Source organism: Papaver somniferum, chromosome 3 (assembly GCF_003573695.1).
Source record: "Papaver somniferum cultivar HN1 chromosome 3, ASM357369v1, whole genome shotgun sequence".
Lineage (NCBI taxonomy): Eukaryota > Viridiplantae > Streptophyta > Magnoliopsida > Ranunculales > Papaveraceae > Papaver > Papaver somniferum.
In genome coordinates, this window is record NC_039360.1 from 86,388,969 (window position 1) to 86,413,171 (window position 24,203).

Sequence of the window (24,203 nt, forward strand, 5' to 3'; positions counted from 1 at the left end):
TGAACAGTCTTTCCGAATGGTTAAAGGAGAAGGATTTATAACATTTTGTAGATATATTGAGCCGAGGTTCAAAATTCCATCGCGGATGACCGTCTATCGTGATATCTGTGGACTGTTTTTGAGTGAAAAAGCCAATTTGGTGAACTATTTCAAGTCGAACAAGGTTAGAGTTTGTCTCACAACCGATACATGGACATCCATTCAGAACTACAACTACATGGTAGTTACTGCCCACTTCATCGATGACCACTGGAAGTTACACAAAAGAATAATATGTTTCTGTCAAATTACTAGTCATGGAGGTGAGCATATTGGAAGAGCATTGGAGAAATGTTTGATAGAGTGGGGTCTTGAGAGAGTGTTGACCATCACGCTTGATAATGCATCTGCAAATAAAAAAGCAATTGAATATGTCCAAGAGAAAGTTGTAAGTTGGGGATCGTCGATTGTAGGAGGTAAACATTTACATGTAAGGTGTGCTGCCCACGTATTAGCTTTAGTTGTTAAGGATGGGTTGAAGAAATATCATACTTCAGTGAGCAGAATCAGGTCGGTGGTTAAATACGTCACGGCCTCTCCTGCTAGAATGAAGAAATTCTTAGATGCCTTATTTCTTGAAAGAATGGAATACAAAAAGGGATTAGTGTTAGACGTGAAAACAAGATGGAACTCCATTTACTTGATGTTGGATGCAGCAGAAAAATATGAAAAAGTCTTTATAAGGCTAGGACGATCTGATAAATCATTTCGTGAGAGGTTTATCTTCGGTATTCCCGATGAATCAGTAATGGGTGTTAATGTTGATGATATTGACAGTACTGAGTTTCTTGATGAAATAGAATCCAGTTCTTCTAATTCTGATGCTGATGAAGTTCCCTTATCTGGTTGAAGGAAAGCCAAGAAGAAAAAGCCTCGCGTGCATGCTCCTGAAAAGTATGACTGGGCTAATGCTCGAGTCCTAGTTCAGTTTCTACAGGTATTTTAAATTTCATTCTCTTTAACTATCAGCATGATTATAAAACACAAAGTTAGTAATCTCTAAATTATATTCAGTTTGCTCTTTAGTTCGATATTGAAGCAGCTCTGAATCATAACTACCATGCTGCAGTCATTACCATCCTGCAAATGTCATTCTATCCATAACTTTTGCTTTTACTCTCTGAAAAATGTCCCTTCTGTCTTGCTCTATTCATGGAGGTGGAGATGATACACTTGAAGAAGGTTGAGAATTACTCTGTCTTGTATTACCTTGCTTTGTAATACACTAATACTCGTCTTTGTACTACTGTGCATTGAATTACTTTCTTTTGTGAGGCTCTGCTTTGTTACGCTTTCTTTTGCACTGCTCTCTTTTGTATTGCTTTCTTTTTTATGAAATTCCATTGATTATTTCTGTTGTGTTTTGGCCATTGGAATCTCTTGAGCATTTCTTATGTATGTAAAACTAAGACAGAAAAACAGGGGATATGCATCCTTTAGTCCTTTTACAGCAGCTGAGTTATTAGGACATTGATCAATCTTGTCTAGCCTTCCTTGAGCAAATTGGCGTCCAATTCCTTGGTTAAATCTTCCTGCATTTTCATATAGTAAGTTGGATCAGGTACATTATCATTTGCTTTCTGAAATTGCACAGACCACTTGACAAGGCAATTATAGTTTCCATCCCTCTGTGTTGGTGTCATGAGTAAGTGTGTTGGAAACTGAGAATATTAAAAATAATTGCATATTCAGGGTATTTGTAGTTTAAACTAAGAATATTTTCTAAGAATATTAAAACTGTTTCTACAGGTATTTTTGAAGCCACTGTGGAGTTTTCTGGTTCTACGTATGTCACTTCGCATACATTTTTGGGGGAAATTTGTGATGTACGTGGAGAGTTAAATGAATGGAAAAAAGCTCATCATGATCCTCATTTAAGCCATATGGGTGAGAAGATGTTACTTAAATACAACAAGTATTGGGGTGAGCATAAGAACATGAATCCTTTATTGTTTATTGCTGTGCTTCTTGACCCAAGAGAAAAGAACGTGGCCTGCAAGTAATACTAGAAGACCTGATTGTGCATGATAATCCTTGGATGAAACAAGATTGGTAAGCAATTGGTTAGATGTAGTGAAAGAGGATTTTAATGAATTATTCACAGCTTATAAGGCAGAATATATAGGTGTAGGAAGTATGTTAGCCTCGTCAGAGTCCGTAGGTGATACCGGTGGTAGTCCTAGTCAAGAGAGTTGTAGTTCTAGATCTACGTCACATAGAAAGAAGACATAAGGCCCATAGAGAAGAACGTAAAACCCAGTTATCTATAACGGAGGATGTTGACAAATCAGAGGTGGAAAGATACTTATCGGAACAGATTTACTCACCAACAAAAGACAACAAAATGGTTCGAAGTTTGATATACTGACTTGGTGGAAAAGCAATGCTGCAAGATTTGATATTCTATCACTTATAGCAAGAGATATACTTGTTATTCCCGTCTCTTCAGTTGCAAGTGAATCTGCTTTCAGTACTGGAAAGCGAATACTTGGTCATTTCCGAAGTTCTTTAAAACCCCGAACTGTGGAAGCATTGATTCTCCTACAAAACTGGTTAAGGACACCGATTGATATGGATCCATCTACATTTGGAGCTGAAGAGAAGGAGGATGACGTCTTAGAGTCAGGTACACGAATTTCCTACATTTATTCTCCTACATTTGTCAAGTCTCTGTTGTTTTCAGTTCTTAGAATATAGTATAACTATTATATGTCGTATAAATGATGATTATAGTATAACTATTATATTCTACTTCATGTAAGTATTATAACTATCAACTGTGACATGAATTGTTAGCTTCTTATAATTTGAAAATAGTGTCTCAGACTTGGAGTCCTTGGAATGAAGGCAAGTGGTCAGGTTATATAGTGGTTATCTTGCTAAACCTTAAGACCCAACTTCATCAAGCCCCCATGTGGCTGCCCCGTAACACCATCAAATATGGCATGTGCACCTGAACCTGAACGGATGAAAACCTCAGTAGAAAAATCACCAAAGAACTGATGAAGTAGAATGATCACCTGAGTCCTGACTCTTAATCGAAATCATATTTATCAGAGTTTCTTACATTCTGTTACAAGATATGGCAAATACCAGCGCAAAACTAACAAGTCTCACTCAAATGTCCAGAGCCTGTCACCAACAGACAGGACTGCGAATATATCTTTGAGAGTTCTTACACCGTATAAGCTACCAGTAACTTTATACATAGTAGTCTAAATAAATACCTAAAGATATATACATCCATTATTCAAGATCTTTGTTGACATGTTGTTGGATTGGCATTCTATAGATATGGATACATCTGACTGAGTATGCAGATCCAAATCCCAGTGACTACCACCACCACTACTTCTTCATTGCCTTTTGCTTTTCTCCTACATTCTTTTTGGTCGTCTGTTTTATGGAGTTGTCTTTATATATCTCTATAGTGTCACACTTTGAATTGATTAATCAAAAACCATTATGGCCATTCAACTAGTACTCTAAAACTCTTTTTGTTTCTCTCTTTACTCAACTTGTTATGATATTACTTGTATGCAGATTTATTTGGTGATCTTAGTACTTATTCCATCATCGTAGATGATGATTGAAGAAGAAGGTCAATATGAAGAGCTGCAATGCTTGTTAGTTGTTGGCTAAGAAAGCTAAAGTTGTGGAATTTGTGGTCGTGGAATTTGTGGTCGCGTTGGTGATGCTGGAGGTCGGGGTGGTAGTGTCACTGGAGGTCGTGGTCGTGGTGGTGAAACTGGAGGTCGTGGTCGGGGTGGTGGAAATGTTGGCGGTCGTGTTGGTGGTGTAACTGGAGGTCGTGGTGGTGGTGTAACTGGAGGTCTTGGAGGCGGTGAAACTGGAGATTGTGGTGGTGGTGGTGGTATTTGTGTTTGAGGAAGAGGAAGAGGAACACCAACAGCAGCACCCATATCTTCGACTCCTTCTCCTCCTTCAATTTCTGAAGCTTGTTCATCTTCTGGATCACCAAACGTGGATCGACTTGCTGGCCGTGGTGTAACTGGAGATCATGGTGCTGGTGGTGGTGTAGCTGGAGGTCATGGCGGTGGTGGTGTTTGGGGTAGAGGTACAACACCAGCAGCACCCGTTTATTCGACTCCTCCTCCTTCAATTTCTGAAGTAGGTTCATCTTCTGGATCACCAAACGTAGATTTACTTGCTCAAGAAGTGCAGAAAACTCTTAACTGTACAACAAGAACCAGCAGTTTCTCTTGTTAGTTTAGTTCCTGTAATTCACTTTCATCATCTCAGACATAACCCATTCTGTTGTACTTGATGATGTATCTGTTCCTGCAGAAAAAAAAAAACGGTTATACCCGCCACCTTACCCTACCCGACCCGCCAGAGAATGGGTTGGGTAGGATCTTATCCGTTTAATGGCGGGTAGGGTGGCGGGTGAAAATTTTCTTAACCGCCAATAAACGGGTAGGGTGGCGGGTATAGGCCATATCCTACCCACCCTACCCGTTGTGCAGCCCTATAAATGGCCCAGGACTCTAGATCAAGTTTGGCCATTCCCGGTTGATCGTTGGCTGGAAATGGAGGCAATGGGTTCTCAGCCAGATTTCATATCGTCCAATTCTTGTTTTCTGCATTCGGATGTGTGAATTAATCGTTAGGATTGCCGCCAAGGTGAAACATTTTTTTTGAAAAAAGAGAATATTTTAGATTTTTATTAAAGGGAGAGCAAAAAGTGATTTTAGGAGCGCAAAAATTGTAGTCTCGCAAACTAGGACCAGTTCAACATATTTTTTAAACTCGGACAAAAGTTCCTTCGTCAATCCACTAAATGACCACATAAAATTCACCACATCCTCTGAGAAACTCCGCCACCGTCGTCTCCACTGGCCTGCTAATTTTATGCTAAGAAACATGGATGTCACGAAGAGAAAGTCCAGCTTCTAGTCATTTTGTTCCTTTTTTTTTGATCGGCAGTCATTTTGTTCCTTATAAGCATCCATTCTTCAAATTAATCTTGAATGATGGATCAAAGATTTGGTTCACGATTCCTTTTCTAACTAACTTGTATTTGATCAAAACCTTTTGGCTACAAACTCTTAAACTTGGATATCACGTGTTTCCCTTAAAACTCTTCAAATTCATTTCTGAAACTAAACCGGGTATTGTTTCTCTATGTTCTTGTGTAAAAACAATGAAAAGTTGCCGTAAGAATTAAAGGAATTCCATAAAAAAAAAGTATCATATGCAATTAAATCTCAGCATCAGGTATGAAATGGGTTTCCTTTGAACTTCAAAAATATTTGCTGACTTTTTTATATTTTTGAGTATTAGGGTTTCGGTATCCTGTTCTTCATTGTTAAGGTTTCAATATTGAACAGAATCGGTACCCTATTTTTCATTATTAAGGTTTTAATATAGAAAAGAAACAATAGAAACCTGTATGAAAGTCATAATTCTGATGAGGGAATCTTGATTTTCTCAAATTTGATCTTTAGGAGTTCGGGTGATGGCAGGAAGGGCTTGCCGGTGATAGTGGTTGGTTGACGGTGGTGCAGGTTTGGTTTCAAATTGCTGGTCAGTGTTGATTTTGGAGGTGGTACAGTTATTCTAAGGATTGGGGCGTGTTTTGAGCCGTTTTTGGGTGTATTTTGTAGGATAATTTTGTCCGGTTTAGAAAAATATACTGAATGGGTCCTGGTTTGCGAGTCAACTACAATTTTTGTCCACCTCGGATCATTTTTTGCTCTCTCTTTAACAAAAATCAATATTTTAACCTTAAAAAGAATATAAAGTTTTAAGGGTCAAAACGGGGAAGAGTATTTCTCCATTCAGCTGTTGTAGTTGCAGGAAATCCTACACTACACCCCTCATATGATTTCATTATTACTCAACTCATTTTTAGATTTACACTCTTAATTTTATCAAAACTAGTCATAAAAACCCAAGGTGACCAAACTTGTGGTACAAAAACCCCGTTCAAATGTTGGGATCCATTAAAACTCCATCTTAAACAAAATTGATACAAAAACCCCAAAATTTTCAAAATTGGTACAAAAACCCCAAATTTCGAAATTGGTTTCATCAAATTCTTTGGGGTTCTTGTATTACTTTTGTTTTTTGGGGGGTTTTTGTGTTTCTTTTGTTTTGATGGGTTTTTTGTGGATGGATAGTGACACCTTTGGGGTTATAACTCGCGGACCGTAATTTTATTGATCAATTTTTGAATATTCTTACAAGAAAAGATAAAGGAATCAAGAATGACCTCTGCTCTAGACTTTCTCTCTCCTATTTACTTATTTCTTACTCAAAAAAGGTCTCTCCCTTTCTTTACAACTGAACGACTATTTATAGGGAAATACACGGTGGATGACAGCTAATATGTCCTTTATTTTATTCTCGCAACCTTACAAATCTTAATCTCGCAAACTCTCTAATTTTCGCAGGACCATCACATCTTTCTCATAATTTTAGCTGACGTCGTTTATTATATCATTTCTGAAATTGTTCTGCGACGCTGTTGTGTTGTGTTGTTGATAATTTCGCTAAGATATTATTGTTGCGAGATTTTGATCCTACATCTTGCCTCTTCTCATATCTTTTCTGCGAAGTAGAGAATGATAGAAATGCCGCAGCTGTTCATTTCTTCATATTCTGCATTTATCACACGTACTCTTTCATCCATCTGTTTCTTGACACGTTTTTTGTAACCGCTGCTTTTTAACCGTTTATATTTTTTCGTATTAATCGTGTTTATCTTCTCGAGGAAAAATTCTCTCTATATATATTCTTTCTCATTCTTTTTTTTTTCTTTTTATTTTCTCTGCAACTTCATCGTTCTTCTGCAAATCCGTTATTGCAATTTTTCTTCTTTCTTCTTCAATCTTTTTAAGTTCTTCTTCATCTTCATACTATTTCTTCTACAGATCTTCATCGTTCGTAATTTTCTTCGAAATAATCTTCCTGCTACTGTTTTCCATGGATTCATCAAGGTTAGTTTTCTTTTTTCTTCTTTAATATATCTGAAATTGATCTTGTTTATTGCCTTATTTGATGTTGTTTATGTGATTCCCATACTCTCGTTATTTCAGCAAAAGCGCCTCCAACACTAAATTTACAGTTCATAACCCTAATATTCCCAAACCGCGGCATAAGGTTGTTGCGCATAAAAGAAAGTCTGCGAATGAGAAGGTAGTAAGAAACACTATCATTTTCTAATAACAATATTGTTGCCTCTGTTTCTTTTCTGGATTGTAATTCGCAGGGTGATAAGGATGTCAATAAACCTCTCAAGAAATCTCGCCACCTTAAAATTGTTCAAACTTCCGTTCCATTCCACTTACTCATCTCTTCTAAATCTCCTGTGACATCTTCGCAAGATAAACCTTTATCTCCAATTCGCGAAAAAGCTGTCTCAGACTTCATTTCTTCAGCTGACCTTTCAATGATTGAAACCCCCCTTGTTGATCCTTCCATGAATGAAACTTCTTCTCTTCCTATTGAGAATGTTTCTCAACCTTCTATCACTGCCAATTCTCTACCTGAGTCTCTCCCTCTTTCGAAAGAAACCGTGGAAGGAATAGATATTGCTTTCAAAGTTTTATCTGAAGTCCTGAATGATGGCAAGAAGTCTTCTATTGATCCTATCAAGTCTAATGTTTGCGAAATTCTGAGTAAGCATTTAGGTTCTGACAGAGCTGCTTCGCAGACAGCTTTGGAAAAAGAGTGTAATGCTCTTCGTCTCGAAAATCAAAAGCTTCAGAATGTTTTGTTGGATCATGACAATCTTCGCAAGAAGAGTGATGAATTGAGAGGTATGATTTTCTTATCCATGTCTTCAATTTGCCTTTTTAATGATTTTATCCTTCCCATATTTAATTATCCTTGAAATCTCTCTTTCGCATGTTAAGCCTTAAACCAGAAACGAATAATGGAGAGGTATCAATTTGAATCTGTTGTTGAAGAAGCCCGTGTTGATAAAGAAATTTTGATGGATCTATATAACAAATTAGATAACCTCTATTCATATTCTCTTGATCATATAAATAATCTTACCAATGAAAATACCCAATTAGTTCAAAGACAAGATTTATTAAGTAATGAAGTATCTCGCCTTTCTTATTCTTTAACTAAAGCTAATTTAGGGATGGAAACCTTATCAGATGAGAATAAAACCTTATCTCAAGAGAAGCGAACTTGTTTAAACAAGATAGCGATATCTTCGCAACAACTTAGCATTCTTCAGAAAGTATGTGATGACCAAGAGCAATCTCTTCGCTCTTTGAGAAATGAACTTAAAGAAGTAACAGAGTCATCTATCGCTGAAAGAGATACACTTATTCAAGGTAGAATAGCTTTAAGTGTAAAGGCGAATCAACTTAAAGAACAATATTCCAAATTAGAAGAATCTTATTCTTCTCTTGCGAAGAAAAATGCCTTTCTTATTTCTAAAGAGAAAAATTCAGTCTCGACTTAAAGGTTTAGTTGGAGATAAATTTGATGACGCAATGGACCGTTGGGAGAATAGTTGTTGTGTCCTTGATTCAACACCTTATTTCGCAAAAGGAAGGTAGTCATAATATTTTGACTGCCTTAACTATCTTTTCTTTGTCATATTTTTCTGAGTTCTTCATCTTATTGAAATTTTGTATTCTACCTTTCGCAGAGTCTGAGAAGAATCTTCATTCCTCCATTTCTGTTTGGAGGCTAAATATGCCAAAATTCGCAAAGAAAATGCATTGCTCGTCTCTGCCCTTACTGGTTCTCGCGACCGAGCAGAAAGAAGACTTGATTATCTTGCTTATTTTAAGGATATTCAAGATAGGAATCATCAGAGAGCACTTCTTCGTCAAGTTCATCTCCGGGCTGAAGTCCTTGTAAATGATATTTTATTGTCCAAATCTCTTCCTCCTACATCAATTGAACCTTTGGAAGTAGATGATGAAGTTCCTCGTCCTGCTGATAGTGATTATGATTATGAAAGTGGCAGAGGATGATCTCTTGGAAGGTGAAGAAGAAATTCCTTCTAAGGAAGCATCTGCTGGTGTTAATCAAAATGAGAAAGAAATCTCTCCTGAAGAAGTAATTGCTGGCGATAATCAAGGTGCTAGTCAAGGCGAAGATCAGAACCGAAATGAAGGAGAGGCTTGCGATATTGAGAACATTGGCGAATTATCTTCTTGAATTGTCTTACTTTTATCACTTTTGCGAATAATATTCTTCAACCAACTTTGGAATCAATTTTTCCTTTTAGTATTTTGCTGATGAGAAAGATAATGCTTCTTGTTTATTGATTCCCATACTTGCCTCTCATTATCTTTCTTGCAAAAAATAATCTGTTACGAATACTTATAAATATTTGTTTTATCATGTGGTCTTATTTTCCTTCCTAATTAAAGGTCTTATTATGCCACCTCTTGTCATTGCGACAAAATCGCAGACGTCCTTGCACTTTCATGCAAAAACCCATTGATCTTGCCTTAACTTTTTCTTTTGTATTATGGCCTCTTCAGGAATGTTGCGACAATATGACAGCCTAAATATTTTGCGAAAATAAAGCCCCATGACATTGCCGTCTTGCGACGAAATCGCAGGACGTCTTCGCACTTTCATGCGAAAACCCATTGATCTCGTCTTATCTTTTTCTTTTGTATTATTGCCTCTTCAGGATTGTTGCACAAATATGACAAGCCTTAATACTCTTGCGAATAGAAAGCCTCATGACATTTGCGTCTTAAGACACTTATCAGCTCCCTAATGGAGGGTGCCGCCCTTATCTCCCCCTGGTTGCCCCTTCAAGGAGGCGTACTTCTACCATACAAGGTTAGCTCCTCCCATCCAGTCTTAACAACAACCAGTTGTTTTGCAGCCTCTTATCCCTTTTACCTATAGGGCTTATGGTTACGAGACTGCACCCTAAGTGGGGTTTTCTTCGGCCGAGTGCAGTATAAGCCAAGACTTGTCAAGAATGGAAGGTACGCTTCAAACGTCCCTGGACTCTTGACTCAACCGTGTACCTCGGCGCCTTGATCAGATCTGCACTCCTTGGGAGAGTCCTTATTACCTTAGTCGCCCAACCCAAGTCATATGCTTAAGCTGAGAATCCAAGGTGCCTCTCCCGGATGGGCTTTATTGACCCCAAATCTCCATGACTCAGGTTCCGGTGGCGGTGTAGCCTTTCCCTGAGCCATGCAGGTACCCCCTAATATGACGTACTTTAGGTCTTACATTTGCCTCTTGCGAAATTTTATTCGCGAACTAGGGTGTACGCCATAAAGGTTCGCCCCTTTCTTTTATGTCATTGTTCTGTGATTATCTCTGCGAAAATTTCGCACATCATGATCTTGTTTTGATATGAATAATCTTGCAATTATTTTTCAGAATCCATAACTTCTCAAAGCTTCTTACGGATAATATCTTTTTAATACAACCTGTTCCATGGTCTGTCAAGTCTATGACCAACATCTCTCCTTCTGGATCCATTAATCTATAAGCTCCTTTCCAACTATCTCCTTAATGATGTAAGGTCCATCCCATTTTTTCGCTAATTTTCCACCATTTTCTCTGATATATTGGTGTCTCTCGCAGAACTAAATCTCCTGGTTGAATTCGCGTACTTTGACACGTTTATTATATTCTCGGGCTAATCTTCGCTGATAATTCTCCATATGTTGTAAAGCTTTTTCTCTTCTTTCTTCTAATTCATCAAGTTTATTTAAGATCAAACCCGCACTAAGATTTTTCTCCCAAGCTTCTCTTTTTTTGTCGGAATAACAACTTCTGTTGGTAACACCGCTTCAACTCCGTATGTTAAACAAAAAGGTGACATTCCAGTAGCTTCTCTTCTAGTTGTATTATAAGCCCATACTGCATTATGTACTTGTTCGCACCATGCTCTGTGATGTCCTTCCAATTTCTTCTTAATATATCTGCAATTGTTTTGTTTGTTGCTTCTACCTGCCCATTAGCTTGTGGATACAAAGGAGTAGACTTTCCACATTTTATCTTGAATGCATTAAGTAGCATTTCTATATTCTGTCCTTCAAATTTTCCCATTATCAGATACCAACTGCGCAGGAATTCCGAATCTGCAAATGATATTTTCGAATATGAATGTAAAGATATCTTTGTCGCGAATATGTACTGCCTTCACTTCTGTCCATTTTGTGAAATAATCTGTTGCGACTATTAAATATCTTCTTTGTCCAGAACCTGGTAAAAATGGCCCACAATATCTAAGCCCCACTTTCCAAAAGGCCACACACTGGTTGAAGATGATAGTGGTGCTCCAGGTGCATGTATTTTCTTTCCATGCCTGACAATCTTCGCGCAACGTCTTGATATTTGTTTTTCATCTTCGTGCATGTATGGCCAGTAATAGCCTTGCATTTTTCTCTATGTGCCAAAGATCTTCCCCCGCTATGATTGCCAGCATCCCCACTATGTAACATTTTTAGCACTTTTTCTCCTTCCTCTCGTGTCAAACATCTGAGTGATGGTCCATTAAAGGATTTTCGGTATAGCAACCCATCTCTTAATTCATAATTCGTTGCGGCTTTTTAATTGTGTGTTTCCAATCTATTTCTTGGTGTTTCTCCTTTCGCCAAATATGCATGAAGTTCCATTCTCCAGTCTGCGATATTGTTCGTTTGTTCTTCTTCTTCATTGTCTATTATCATCACATCCACTTCTTCTTCTTCTTTATTGATTGATGGTGACAGAAGTGTTTGTATTTTTATGCATCTCGCAGTTGGATCTGTCATCATGCTTGAGATGAAAGCAAAAGCGTCTGCGAGTCTGTTATCCTTTCTTGAAATGTGCCTCCATTTTTTTTGGGATTTTCGCTGACAATTCTTCAACGAGCTTCTTGTATTTCTTCAAGGATGGTTCATTTGTAGTATACTCTCCCTTTATTTGGCGAATAACTAGCTGCGAATCACTAGTGATCCTGGCATTTTCTAGTTTCATTTCTATTGCGAATTTTAAGGCATGTATCACAGCTTCATATTTTTTCATTATTAGTGGATGCAATTCCAATCTGAATGAAAAAGCCATCTTTATTCCTTCGGCGAAATTAAAACAATTCCAACTCCATTTCCTTCTCCATTTGATGATCCATCTACCAATATCTCCCATCTATTTGGTTCTGTTAAAATCTTTTGGATCTCCGTGTTCTTCTTCTATATCCATCATTTCTTCTACTGCTTCATCTTCTTCTAAAGGAAATTCTGCCAAGAAATCTGCAACAACTTGTGATTTTGGTGAAGACAAAATTTCATATTTAATATCAAAGTGGCCTACTTGTGCATTCCATCTCTCCACTCTTCCTGATCTTTTAGAATTCTTCATCACTGATTCAATTGGTACTTTTGTTAATACCTTTATCTTATGCGCTGAAAATATATGCGGAGCTTAAAATGCATAAACTAATGCTAAGATTAACTTCTCAATCTTTGAGTAATTCTTCTCGGCAGTATTAAAAGTTTTGCTAATGTAATAAATGGGTTTCTCCACTCCTGCGTCTACTCGCAATAACACAACACTTAATGCATGCGACGTCGTCGCAAGATAGATCAATAATTCTTCTCCTGATTCTGCTTTTTGTAAAATAGTTGTATTCATAAGATGTTCTTTGATCCCTTGAAAAGCTTTTTCACATTCATGTCCATTTAAATTTCGCACCCTTCTTGAGTATATCGAAAAAATATTTGCATTTGTCTGATGATCGCGAAATGAATCTCCCCAGCGAAGCTAGAAGCCCAAACTTCTGTACATCTTTTATTGTTGCTGGTGTTGGCATGTCACGAACTGCTTGCACTTTTTCTGGATCAACCTGTATTCCTTCCTTTGATACAATGTAGCCTAAAAATTTCCCGATGCAACTCCAATAGTACACTTCTCAGGATTCAATTTAATGTTATACTGCCGCATTTGTTCAAAAATCTCCCTCAGGTCTTGTACATGGTCTTTAGCTTCTTTACTCTTTACTAACATGTCATCCACGTATACTTCTAATGTTTTGTGTATCCATTTTGCGAACACCTTCTCTACCATTCTTTGGTATGTCGCTCCCGCATTTCGCAAACCAAATGGCATTTTCGTGTAACAATATAAACCTCTAGGGGCGAAAAGCAGTATGTTCTTGATCTTCTTCAGCGAGAGGGATTTGGTTATACCCTTTGTACCCATCTAAAGACGATACTCTATCGTTTCCCGCTGCGGATTCCACCATTTGAGGAATATCTGGTAACGGAAAATATCTTTGGGGCAAGCTTTGTTTAAATCAGTGAAATCTATGCAAATCCTGATTCCTTTGTTTTTTTTGGGACAATGACCATATTCGCTATCCATTCTGGGTATTTAGCTTCTCTTATGATTCCCGCATCAAGCATTTTCTGTAGTTCTTCTTCTATTTGGGAATGGTAAGTTGTTGCAATTTTTCTTACTCTGTTTAAATGGTCTCACATTTTTGTTAATCTCCAACTTGTGGCATGCAATTGATGGATCTATTCCCGGTATCTCATCCATGCTTCCTGCGAAAACATCTTTATATTCTCGCAAAAGGTTAACAGTTCTTTCTTCTTCTTCCACATCCATTTTGGTTCCAATTCTCAATATTAGAGGTTCTTCTATAGTCCCAACGTTTATTTCTTTTGTTGGTTCTGCGGCAGTGTAACTGGGTTTAGGTTCTCCCATTGGTGTTGGTTCTTTTATTGTTTTCACAGGTCCTTCTCCTTCCTTCCGAAATTTCGCTGGGTATTCCTTTGCCTTCTTTTGCCCTTATCATATATACTCTAAATTCTTCTTCTTTCTTTGCTTCCTTTGCCAACTTTCTGCGAAATTGTTTCTTTTTTGCTTGTCCTTCATAATGCTTTACTTCAATTTGATGACATAATTTCGCATTGTCAACATCTCCTCTGATTTCACCTATTCCATTTGGTGTGGGGAATTTAATACATTGATGCAACGTTGATACTACAGCTTTTATCGCATGTATCCATGGTCTTCCTAATAACATATTATATGGCGATTCCATATCCACCACGCACAGTGTTACGTGTGTTTCGATCTCTCCAAGTGGAATTCGTACCACTATTTCTCCTTTAGGTTTTGTTGTGGATTTTCCAAAGCCGTAAACAAAATATGTTGAACTGGACATTTCTTCATCTTTAAATCCCATTCCCCGGAATGCATGATAAAATATTATATCCACTGAACTTCCTGTATCGATTAAAGTTCTGTTCAATATCCATTCTCCCGTGGATTTTGTTGTTGTCTCCTTCTCTTTTCGCGTAATAGGCACTGTAATAACCAACGGAGATGTGTGGTTCAAATTTTCTTTTGGTATTTCTTCCGCCATGAATGTAATTTTTTGCTTTTCCCAATCTTTCATGGGTGATGTCTTTTCTACTGCCATAACCTTCCTTCCTTCAAAATTTCGTTTATGTATTCTTCCTTTGATGTTTTCATGGAATTCATTAACCATCGTTTTTGTTATCATATTACACTCCAATCTTTTGTCATCTTCATTAATTCTAATCATCTTTCTTTTAACTGGTTCACTGATTTATTTAATCACTTTCTTGATTTGAACATTCTCAACAACAATCTTCAACTTTCGATCTTGAAGTCCCTGTTTCTAGCGTCATTATGTAGTTGCAGGAAATCCTACACTACACCCCTCATATGATTTCATTATTACTCAACTCATTTTTAGATTTACACTCTTAATTTTATTGATCAATTTTTGAATATTCTTACAAGAAAAGATAAAGGAATCAAGAATAACCTCTGCTCTAGACTTTCTCTCTCATATTTACTTGTTTCTTACTCAAAAAAGATCTCTCCCTTTCTTTACAACTGAACGACTATTTATAGGGAAATACACCGTGGATGACAGCTAATCTGTCCTTTATTTTCGGAAATGACTTGTGATATTCTCGCAACCTTATAAATCTTAATCTCGCAAACTCTCTAATTTTCGCAGGACCATCACATCTTTCTCATGATTTTAGCTGACGTCGTTTGTTATATCATTTTTGAAATTGTTCTGTGACGCTGTTGTGTTGTGTTGTTGATAATCTCGCTAAGATATTATTGTTGCGAGATTCTGATCCTACAGCTGTTACATCATTTATTCTGTTGATTTTGGCAGCTTTGTCTGCTGATCCATTTAGATCACGACTAATGTGATAAAAATTAACAAAAACAAAGTGATCAAGAAACAATCATCTAGAATAGTACAACTAGAGTAGCTAATTTGGTTAGAACTTTTATTTAAGTAGGAGATAATATATTTTTTTTTTCATCTCCTATGATGACTATTTTGTGGTAGCTTTTCACCTTGAGCCATTTGATGGCCTCGTATGCTGCCAAACTTTCTCCTACCTCTGCGTCATTTTTTGTGGCCATTTTTCATCACCTAACTTTCGTATCACCATCTTTTCTCTTGCTCACACATGGTCAAACCACATGCACGAGCTTGCACGTGCTTAAGGATTGTTTTAATCTAAATTCTTCTCATTCCTTGAAATTTTAAAATAATTTAAAACCACGATATTCTAATACGTTTGTTGTCTCTAGTGCCATCGTAGCCACTAGGCGGGGCCCATCATTTATGTATGTGTACCTAACTATTAACTAGTCGTGTTTAGGAGGAAACAGTTTCCGGCTTTGGGAATTACGTGGCCTAATTCTACTGTTGTTGCCATAACGTCCCATGATACTTTTACTATGTAGACATCGAAAAGAAACACAAAACTCTGCATGTTGCTCTTGCTCGCAATGTCGGCTGGCACCCCTTTTTACTACCATCGGTGCTTTGGGTGCTAAGTACCGTCGTACCAAGCTCATTGTAAGTTTATCATGTGGCTGCTGTCTTTGTACCATGTTAAGATTTTTGAGACGTATCTCGAGGAAAGTAAATTTTACTTGGGGACGATATACTCCCTTAGTTTTAATACCAAGCAAAACCAAAAGACGAGAAAGCGACTTGTTAAGGAATTCAAAGCTGAGAAAATAAAGTGTTTTTTGGTAGACCCTAGGAGTTCATTGCCCACACAAACCACATTGGCGTGCGTATTCTTAATCTACGTGCATTTATCTAATTGGCTGCATGTAGGACCCCCGCGAGAACCAAAAGGGCCGCCTAACTGCTTTATTGTCCCGCTCTCTCTTCAGTTAATCCAATTAGCCGGTGCCAAAAACCATTCCCACCCCCACAGGAGCACATGCTTTCACTCCCCGCTCCATCCGGAAAATAAAACTCGTCACGAGTCAACGCATCACGATTCGCTCTCTCTTGTCTTGTAATTAATTTGCAAAAGAAGAAAAAGAAACGATTCACGAGTCTCACGACTTCATCACAACTGACTCGTGTAGTGTATTTGCAAATCATTTGGTTGGTGAATAAACACCCCACGGGAAACGATGGGCAGAGCAGAAGCCTTGTAGGACAACATTCTGAAAATTAGATTAAACGTTAAGGGCGTTTTTGGGAATGAAAAATACCATTAGTACAACCGAGCCTAGACCGAGTAAAACAGGTTCGGTTTGTTTACCGAGGCTAAACAAAAAACCTTTCAAGTGTATCTGAGAAAGGAAGAACCGTAACCCGTGGGAACAGAGAAGCGAAGATCGCGGACTTATATTAAGGACAGAGGGCCATGAACAAAAAGAGTTTGGAGGGCGTACACTTTGTTATCCTACGCTCACTTTGTTCTTTCTTTGTTTCACTCACTCTCTCTCTGAGACTCGCTCAGTCTTTTCTTTCTTTCTCTTTTCTATTTTTGCTTTCACGAATCCTAAAATCACACTTTTCTTTTTCTTTTTTTCTCTTTTTAACATTCACAGATTTACACAAATCCTTTTCTTCTTCTTCTTCTTCTTCTCCTTCTCCGTATTCTCACTCTCTTAAACTCCAAACCAAAAAACTTTCATTTTCTTTCTATATCTTTAAGTCACTCTCTGAACTTCATTAATGAAGTGAGTAGAGAGAGCTTGTGAAGAAGATGATCTTTTCCCCTTTTCATTTCCATTCTTCTCCTTCTTACTTTGTTATTTACAACTAAATTTAATTAATTATCTCCATTCTTATTTCTGATCTGAAAAAGAAAAAGTACACAATTTCAGATCTCTCTTTTTTTTCTTTTTTATTAGAAAATGTGAGAGAGAAAGAGAAAAATTAGAGATAAGTTATGATGGCTGGTAATGGAGGAGTAAGTAGTGTAAGAAATGGTGGAGCTTCGATTAGTGCTGCAACTACTGATATCGGTTCTCCAACTAGGTTTCATCATCACCATGAACGGGTAAAAAAAAACAAATAAAAATGCATTTTACTTTTTTTTTTCTTTTTGCCAGAGTAAAACAATTTTTTTAGATTTGTGATTAATTTGATTCTTGATTTTTGTCTTTTATGGAGTAATTTTTTTAATGGAATTTGCTAGTTATTCTTTGCATTTTGAAAGTATGAGGTTATTATCTTTTGATCACTAAAGCAAGATTATCACTGACTAAAATAAAGAGGGTATAAAGCAAGATTATCACAGAAAGACTGAGAACCAGTCCAAGGAAATACAGGAATTATGGAGGTTCAAAATACATATGAGGTTATTGTTTGTCAGATTTAGGGCATTATGTGAAATAACTTCTCCACTTGTTGTTTACTTTGTTTGATTGTTGTTGATCTTTCATTTAGTTACTGTAAATTTAACCTAGATTGAGGTTTTACCAAACTTTGGCTTTGATTTAGTGTATTAGTACTAAGTTGTTAGCTTTGATATTATTGGGTAGTAGTTGTTCTTAAGTTCCTTTCTGAAATGCTTGGGTTCTGCTTTATAGTGATCTAGTCTGTGCTTAGTGTTTTGTATTTAGCTAATTGATATTGCGCCATCTTCACAACTGGTATGCATTGAGCTTCTTATTTTAGGTAGTTGTTAAGGGTTTTGATTTAACTGGTGCTTTATTTTTAGTGATTAAGGTAGAAACATGTTATCTACTTTCTCTATAACATGTTTCAGGTTTCTTTCGTTATTAATCAACCTCAATGTCATTTTGAACTTGTTTTGTCAAATATTTCTTTTATTCTCCTGTTTCTCCACATCTCTACAAGGTTCGGAATCATGAGATGCTTCACACGGTGTTTACACTTGCTGTAAACTTCTTTAACATTTCAGTGTCACACACCTGAATAGAATTTTGAAGTCAAATATGCCTGTAATAATGTTAGGTTCCACTGGTTGCTAAGAAGGGTCCAACAACTAACCCTGTGTTTTGGTGGGTTTGCATACACAGCACTGGTAGTATATGTAGTGTTAGGGAGGTAAACCACTGGTAGTTGGAAGTTTTTTCTATGAATCACAATGCACGAATCTACTCATGGGTGAATAGCATAGTTTACTTATCTTGGCAAAGATCTTTTCTTATATGACCAGATCACACATTATGTGATATAGAATAATATGGGATCAGGCCAAAAGCTTGATATACATTTACTTATAGATTTGGGTTGAACTTATGTATATGCTTCGTCAATTTTGTTATTTATGCTTTAGTATTTGTGTGATATACAATACATAACCTGAACCTTAACCTTACTGTGCAGCGAAGGAGATGGGGAGGCTGCTGGGGTGGGTTATCATGCTTCGGATCGCAGAAAGGTGGGAAACGGATTGTACCTGCAACTCGTATTCCAGAGGGGAATACATCAGGAAACCGCGGAAATGGGCCTGCACCTGGCGGCTCTCACCAAACTACAACAATATCACCATCTCTTCTAGCTCCACCATCTTCCCCAGCATCTTTTACAAACTCTGCCCTACCTTCTACTGCTCAATCACCAAGCTGTTTCTTGTCATTGTCTGCCAATTCTCCTGGAGGTCCTTCTTCTAGCATGTATGCTACAGGGCCTTATGCCAATGAAACTCAACTGGTCTCTCCTCCCGTTTTTTCAACTTATACAACTGAACCATCTACTGCTCCTTTCACTCCTCCACCAGAATTGAATCACCTTACGACTCCCTCATCTCCAGATGTACCTTACGCTCAGTTTCTTTCATCTTCAATGGATCTTAAAAGTGGTGGCAAATCTGGTTATGTTAGTGCTAATGACCTTCAAGCAACATATCCGCTTTATCCTGAAAGTCCAGCGAGCAGTCTCATTTCACCAATTTCAAGAACTCCTGGTGATGGAGGACGATCCCCTTCATCATTTCCTGATCGATGGGGTACTTCAATCTCTGCCCAAGATTCTCAATATCCTCGAAGCCCATCATCTAGGTTATTTGGACTTGATACACCTGGGTCGAAAAATTTCATGCTCTCCCAAGATGCTGGTTTCTTCTGCCCTGCGACTTCTGCACAATTCTATCTGGATCAAGCTCAGCAGTCATATCATTTATATCCTCATAATGGAGGGCGTTTAAGCATTTCCAGAGAAGCTGATGTTCACGTGAGTAATGGAAAGCACAATAAAAAGGCAGATGTTGAAGAAGTTGAAGCATACCGAGCATCCTTCGGATTTAGTGCCGATGAAATTATCACAACTCCGCATTATGTAGAAATTTCAGATGATGTTTTAGATGAAAATTTTACCATAGCCCCTTTTGCATCTAGTAATTTGAACTTGGAAGAATCAATACCTGAAATGTATAATGGGGAAGAAAACAAGCAAACAACAAAAATGAAATTGTTGGATTTCAGAGGCCCAAAATCAACATCAGATCAGGTGCTGGGTCGTGTTCATGGCAAAGTGAAGGAGCACTTACGCAATGGTTTCAAAGGTGAATAAATATTTCTAAGATCATCTCTTACTGTTCGTATATTTGCTACGAAAGTACCAACTATTTTAGGTTAGCTCATAAATTGTGTGTTGCCTGGGATTTATGTTCCAAATATTAAAATTCCCCCAGATGCTTGGGGTTTCGAATTTGGGTGCTAGTCAGTTCAGAAACCAAAATGATGTACATCAGTCTTCTCTTTGGTTCCTTGTCATGCATGCATTACCACCTCGACCTCTTGGGCATTAAGTTCGAGAGATCATAGTTAACTGAATGAACAATTAGTTGAAAGATAAAAAGACCCTTTTTTTTGTTGCTGTCTTAGTTGGTTAATGTTATTTGTTTTCCTTAAATGTTTCAGATCATAGACCAGAGAAGCAGACAAGTGGGGAAGCTTCAGAGCACAGAAAGCTTGATCAGAACCACGCTTTGACTGATGAAGAGGACATATTCTCAATGATGGGAAGTTCTAAATCCAACAAGAGATACCACAGGTTAGGTTCATCAAGCTCTGACGCAGAAGTTGATTACAGAAGAGGAAGAAGTTTGAGAGAAGGAAGAGGAGATTTTGCATGGAGAGGCTAACAAAATGATGACTGAAAAAAGAGGAGGAACTTTTTTGCGTCGTGTGTGTAGTGTACTGAATCTGCTGATAGTTAGTTTCTTGGTAGGGATCTTTTATATTTTCCAGATCTGTTTGGATGAGATGAGTGTGGGTGGGTGGTGTTTCTCACTCCTCCATCGTTTTGTTCTTTCTTATGTATTTGGGCCGACATTCCTTTTCGATCCGATCTCTGGGCGTAATAACTTCAACATGTTTATTGCGGTTTTCTTTGCATCAACCATCACCACTGCAATGCCAAATGGGATCTCCACCAATTTGGCAAAATGAAAGTAATCATATCGTTCTGTCGAAAGGATTGAAAGTCCTCTTTATCAGATAGCTAAAACATTATTGGATTCAGTATTACGAAGGTAGAGACTATCATGTTAACTAAAGATCACTATGCTATGCACCAAATCCTGGTCATATCTCTGGTAGAGAGCAAAAAAAAAACACACAAACTGTCTGAGAGTCTAGACAACTCAAAAGGTTAACCATCTTGTACCCCAAAGAAATATAAACAATGCTGGAATGATCTCTCTTTGCCAAAGGTATCTGATTTGCCCAGAACTCTTTAAAAAATTCAGACAGATATTCCCAAAGCATAAGAAATCCTTAAGTTTTTTCTATTAACCAAAATCACCAACAAAATTAAGATGTTTAACTAAAAGACAGCAACATCAAGCAGTAATTCTGGAACTCTAATTTAAAAGCAAAACATTGGTAGAATACTCCAAACGGAACACAAATAGCCTATTAACTCCAAAAGCATGTCTCTGATGATATATGGTGAAAGAGAATTTGGTGGCGAAACTGATGATGGCAGCAAACAGCAACAACCAGCATTCTTACTTGAGGGGAATGAACCTAGATGAGTGAGTAGCTCCAATACCGGGCCTACCATGCTTCACGGGTTTGTATGAGATAGAGAACTCAGCCAAATAGTGACCAATCATCTCAGGCTGCATCAACAAAGGAGGAGCTTTAGGCAACAAATCAATCAAATGAACAAATCAACAAACTTTCATCTTTTTTGTACTTCTGCTATTGGCTTTGAATACAAATTTGATCTAGCCTATTCAAGAACTCAAAGCAGGATGCAGTGGGCTCTAAAATTGTCTATGATAATATAGCCACAAATCAATCACAATTCTCATTCATCAAGTACGCAGAAAAACAAATCCAGATGATAAATGATTAACAACCACAGCACCAACTCAGTATGAACAAAGAGTACTATGCGAGACCTAAATTGTATTGTTCGACGGACTACTAACCTATAGTTATGTGCAATCACATCTCATGTAAGAAACAAAGAAGCCACATAATGACAACAGTAAAATTCAAGGCTAAAATTCAATGTTCAGATGGTAGTGACCATTAACAACTTATAAACCTAATAGATTTGGAAGGAACAGTGATAAATACAGCAATACATAACAAAATAAATTAGAATGTGATAGTTCAACCTTATAAATTCCAAATGTGTCTCACTTTCACTTAATTGTTTACCAATCCAAAATTCACTAAAAAGCAACCAGAGACATTCTGAGCACACTAAAAAGCAACTGAGACAATAGAAATGAATGAAACATACAGAACATGGAATCAAATCATGCTTACAGATACAAAGATGTAGCAAACACAATACATAAAAAGATATTCAAACTAATATTTGATTCACAAGATGCAAAATAAAAAGGGACCAAACAACAAAAAAAACTAAAGAACATAAAAAGGTTGAAAAGTTTACCTTGATTTCAACCTGGTTAAAGGTCTTTCCATTGTAGACACCAACAATGGAACCGATCATCTCAGGGACGATAATCATGTTACGAAGATGAGTCCTAACAGGTTCTGGCTTCTCTCCTTGTGGAGCATCACGCTTCTACTCAACATCAACAACACATAAACAATCAATCAAATACTATTAGACGATACAGAAAAACAGAATACAGATCTCAAAAACACTAGAAATAACTGATGAACAAAAAGAGGATTTTAAGAAGAAAACACTTACAGCCTTACGGAGCTTCTTGATAAGAGCCATTGGTTGCCTCTTAAGACCACGTTGGAACCTTCGCCTAGCTCTAGCAGTGAAGAGCTTAACCAACTCATCAGTACCCATATCCAAAAGCTGATCTAGATCTACTCCTCTGAAGGCAAACTTCCTGAACGTCCTTCTTTTTGGTGCTCCTGCAACATCGACCTCTGGTTCCGCCATGATTGCTGCTATTTCTTCTTCCTTGGTTTCTTCTGAGTTTTTAGGGTTTGAGGCAGCAAAGTAACGAAGAGGCGAAAGGATGGATGATATAAGAGGGTTTTTCTAGTTCTAGGGTTAATGGGAGATTTTATATGAGAAATGATGTTGCATAATACCATATCTTACCCCTGTTAAAACTTAAATTCCCTTCGTATCCTCTTCGTTATGAGTTGGGCCTAAACCCTATTCTCGAGCGCGGGCGAGAGGCTTCACCCCTATTCTCGTTATGAGTTGGGGACCATGGCTTTTTTGAGGACCATGGTTCTATTTTTAGTAAGACATTTAGAAGTAAATCTAGGTCATCCCTTATCTAGACATTTATATTAATACCTAAACTATCCTCCTGATTAATTTTGGATAATGATTAGTGAAATCATTAGTGAAATGATTAAGCTAGAGAAGTAGAATTATTGAGAGAGTACAGTTAGAGAAGATGAAGACGAAAAAACATGGAAAATAATTTTTTTTCTTCCAATTCACTAAGCTTGAGTATTCAAGTGATGATAGCTCATCTGATTCTTCATCTCCATCCTCTCCTAGAGTATTTGTTAATCGTCACAATGATTTAGATATGAGTTATTTCTTAGATGGTGAATGTATTCTTCCACAAACTCAATCTCAAGATGAAAATAATGGATTTTACCAACCACAGCCGGAGGAAGAGTATTTGGGTACCCAAGTATGCTTCAAACTTAGATAATGGTGGTTGAATTGGTCCAAATATTCAGAAAACTGTAAATTTTTATAAAAAAATTCTGCTAGGTTCAGGTAGTTCGGTTACCAAGTGTGAAGAACAGGTAACCGAACACGGAGTTCGGTTAATAAATGTCAAGAACATATAACCGAACACAGAGTTCGGTTTCTTTCTTCAAACACGCAGGTAGCCGAACTTTAGTAATAAGATTTACAGAGGTATGTTTGGTTAGTTCGCAAACTTCAATGCAACCAAGTTCCCAACCGAACTGCAGGTTAAAAGTAACCTAGTGTTAGAAGTTCGGTTGGTTCGCAAACTTCAACATATTTTGTGAATCAACCGAACTGAGCTTATATATGCATATATGCAATTAGGCAAACGTTCGGTTACTACAAAATTTATTTCTTGGCGAATTAGGTAGAGTTCGGTTACGAAGTTTCAAAGATAGAGTTCGGTTACAAAGAAAACTTAACATTTTTGCGAACGAACCTAACTTTTAGACTTCTCATTATTTTTGTAAACTAAAGTTTGGTGATATTATTTTGCGAAGGAACCGAACTTATGGACTTGTGTTGTTCTAATACAAGGAGTTCGGTTAAAAGTCTTTTTGCTAATCAACCGAACTCTGAGTTCGGTTAAGAAGAAATTAATTCGTGATAACCGAACTTTTTGCGACGAAACCAAACGTTTTGCGACGTAACCGAACTAAAAGTTCGGCTGAGACTTATTTTTTGTGACGTAACCGAACTTTTCTCTGAAAAACCCTCCATTAAACCTCTCTGCAACTTCCATTTTCAACTCATTTTGATGATTACTTCTCATTTATTCAACCAAAAACGAATGACAAGTAATGGGTTT

General features: G+C 37.4%; 2 protein-coding genes across 2 annotated transcripts; one reads left to right on the forward strand and one right to left on the reverse strand.

The window, feature by feature from the left end:
• Positions 1-16,809: 16,809 nt before the first annotated feature.
• LOC113356729 (uncharacterized protein At1g76660-like) lies at positions 16,810-20,626 on the forward strand. The gene is made up of 3 exons (XM_026599938.1): positions 16,810-17,315; positions 18,611-19,787; positions 20,146-20,626. Exons 1-3 carry the CDS (start codon positions 17,205-17,207, stop codon positions 20,367-20,369), a joined length of 1,512 nt encoding a protein of 503 aa, XP_026455723.1. The 5' UTR covers positions 16,810-17,204; the 3' UTR covers positions 20,370-20,626.
• A 301-nt stretch (positions 20,627-20,927) lies between these two features.
• Positions 20,928-22,719, reverse strand: LOC113356730 (40S ribosomal protein S15). Its single transcript, XM_026599939.1, has 3 exons — positions 22,409-22,719; positions 22,142-22,276; positions 20,928-21,350 (listed from the first exon to the last, which is right to left on the reverse strand). The coding sequence occupies exons 1-3, from the start codon at positions 22,610-22,612 to the stop codon at positions 21,237-21,239; spliced, it is 453 nt and encodes a 150-aa protein (XP_026455724.1). The 5' UTR covers positions 22,613-22,719; the 3' UTR covers positions 20,928-21,236.
• Between the last annotated feature and the right edge of the window lie 1,484 nt (positions 22,720-24,203).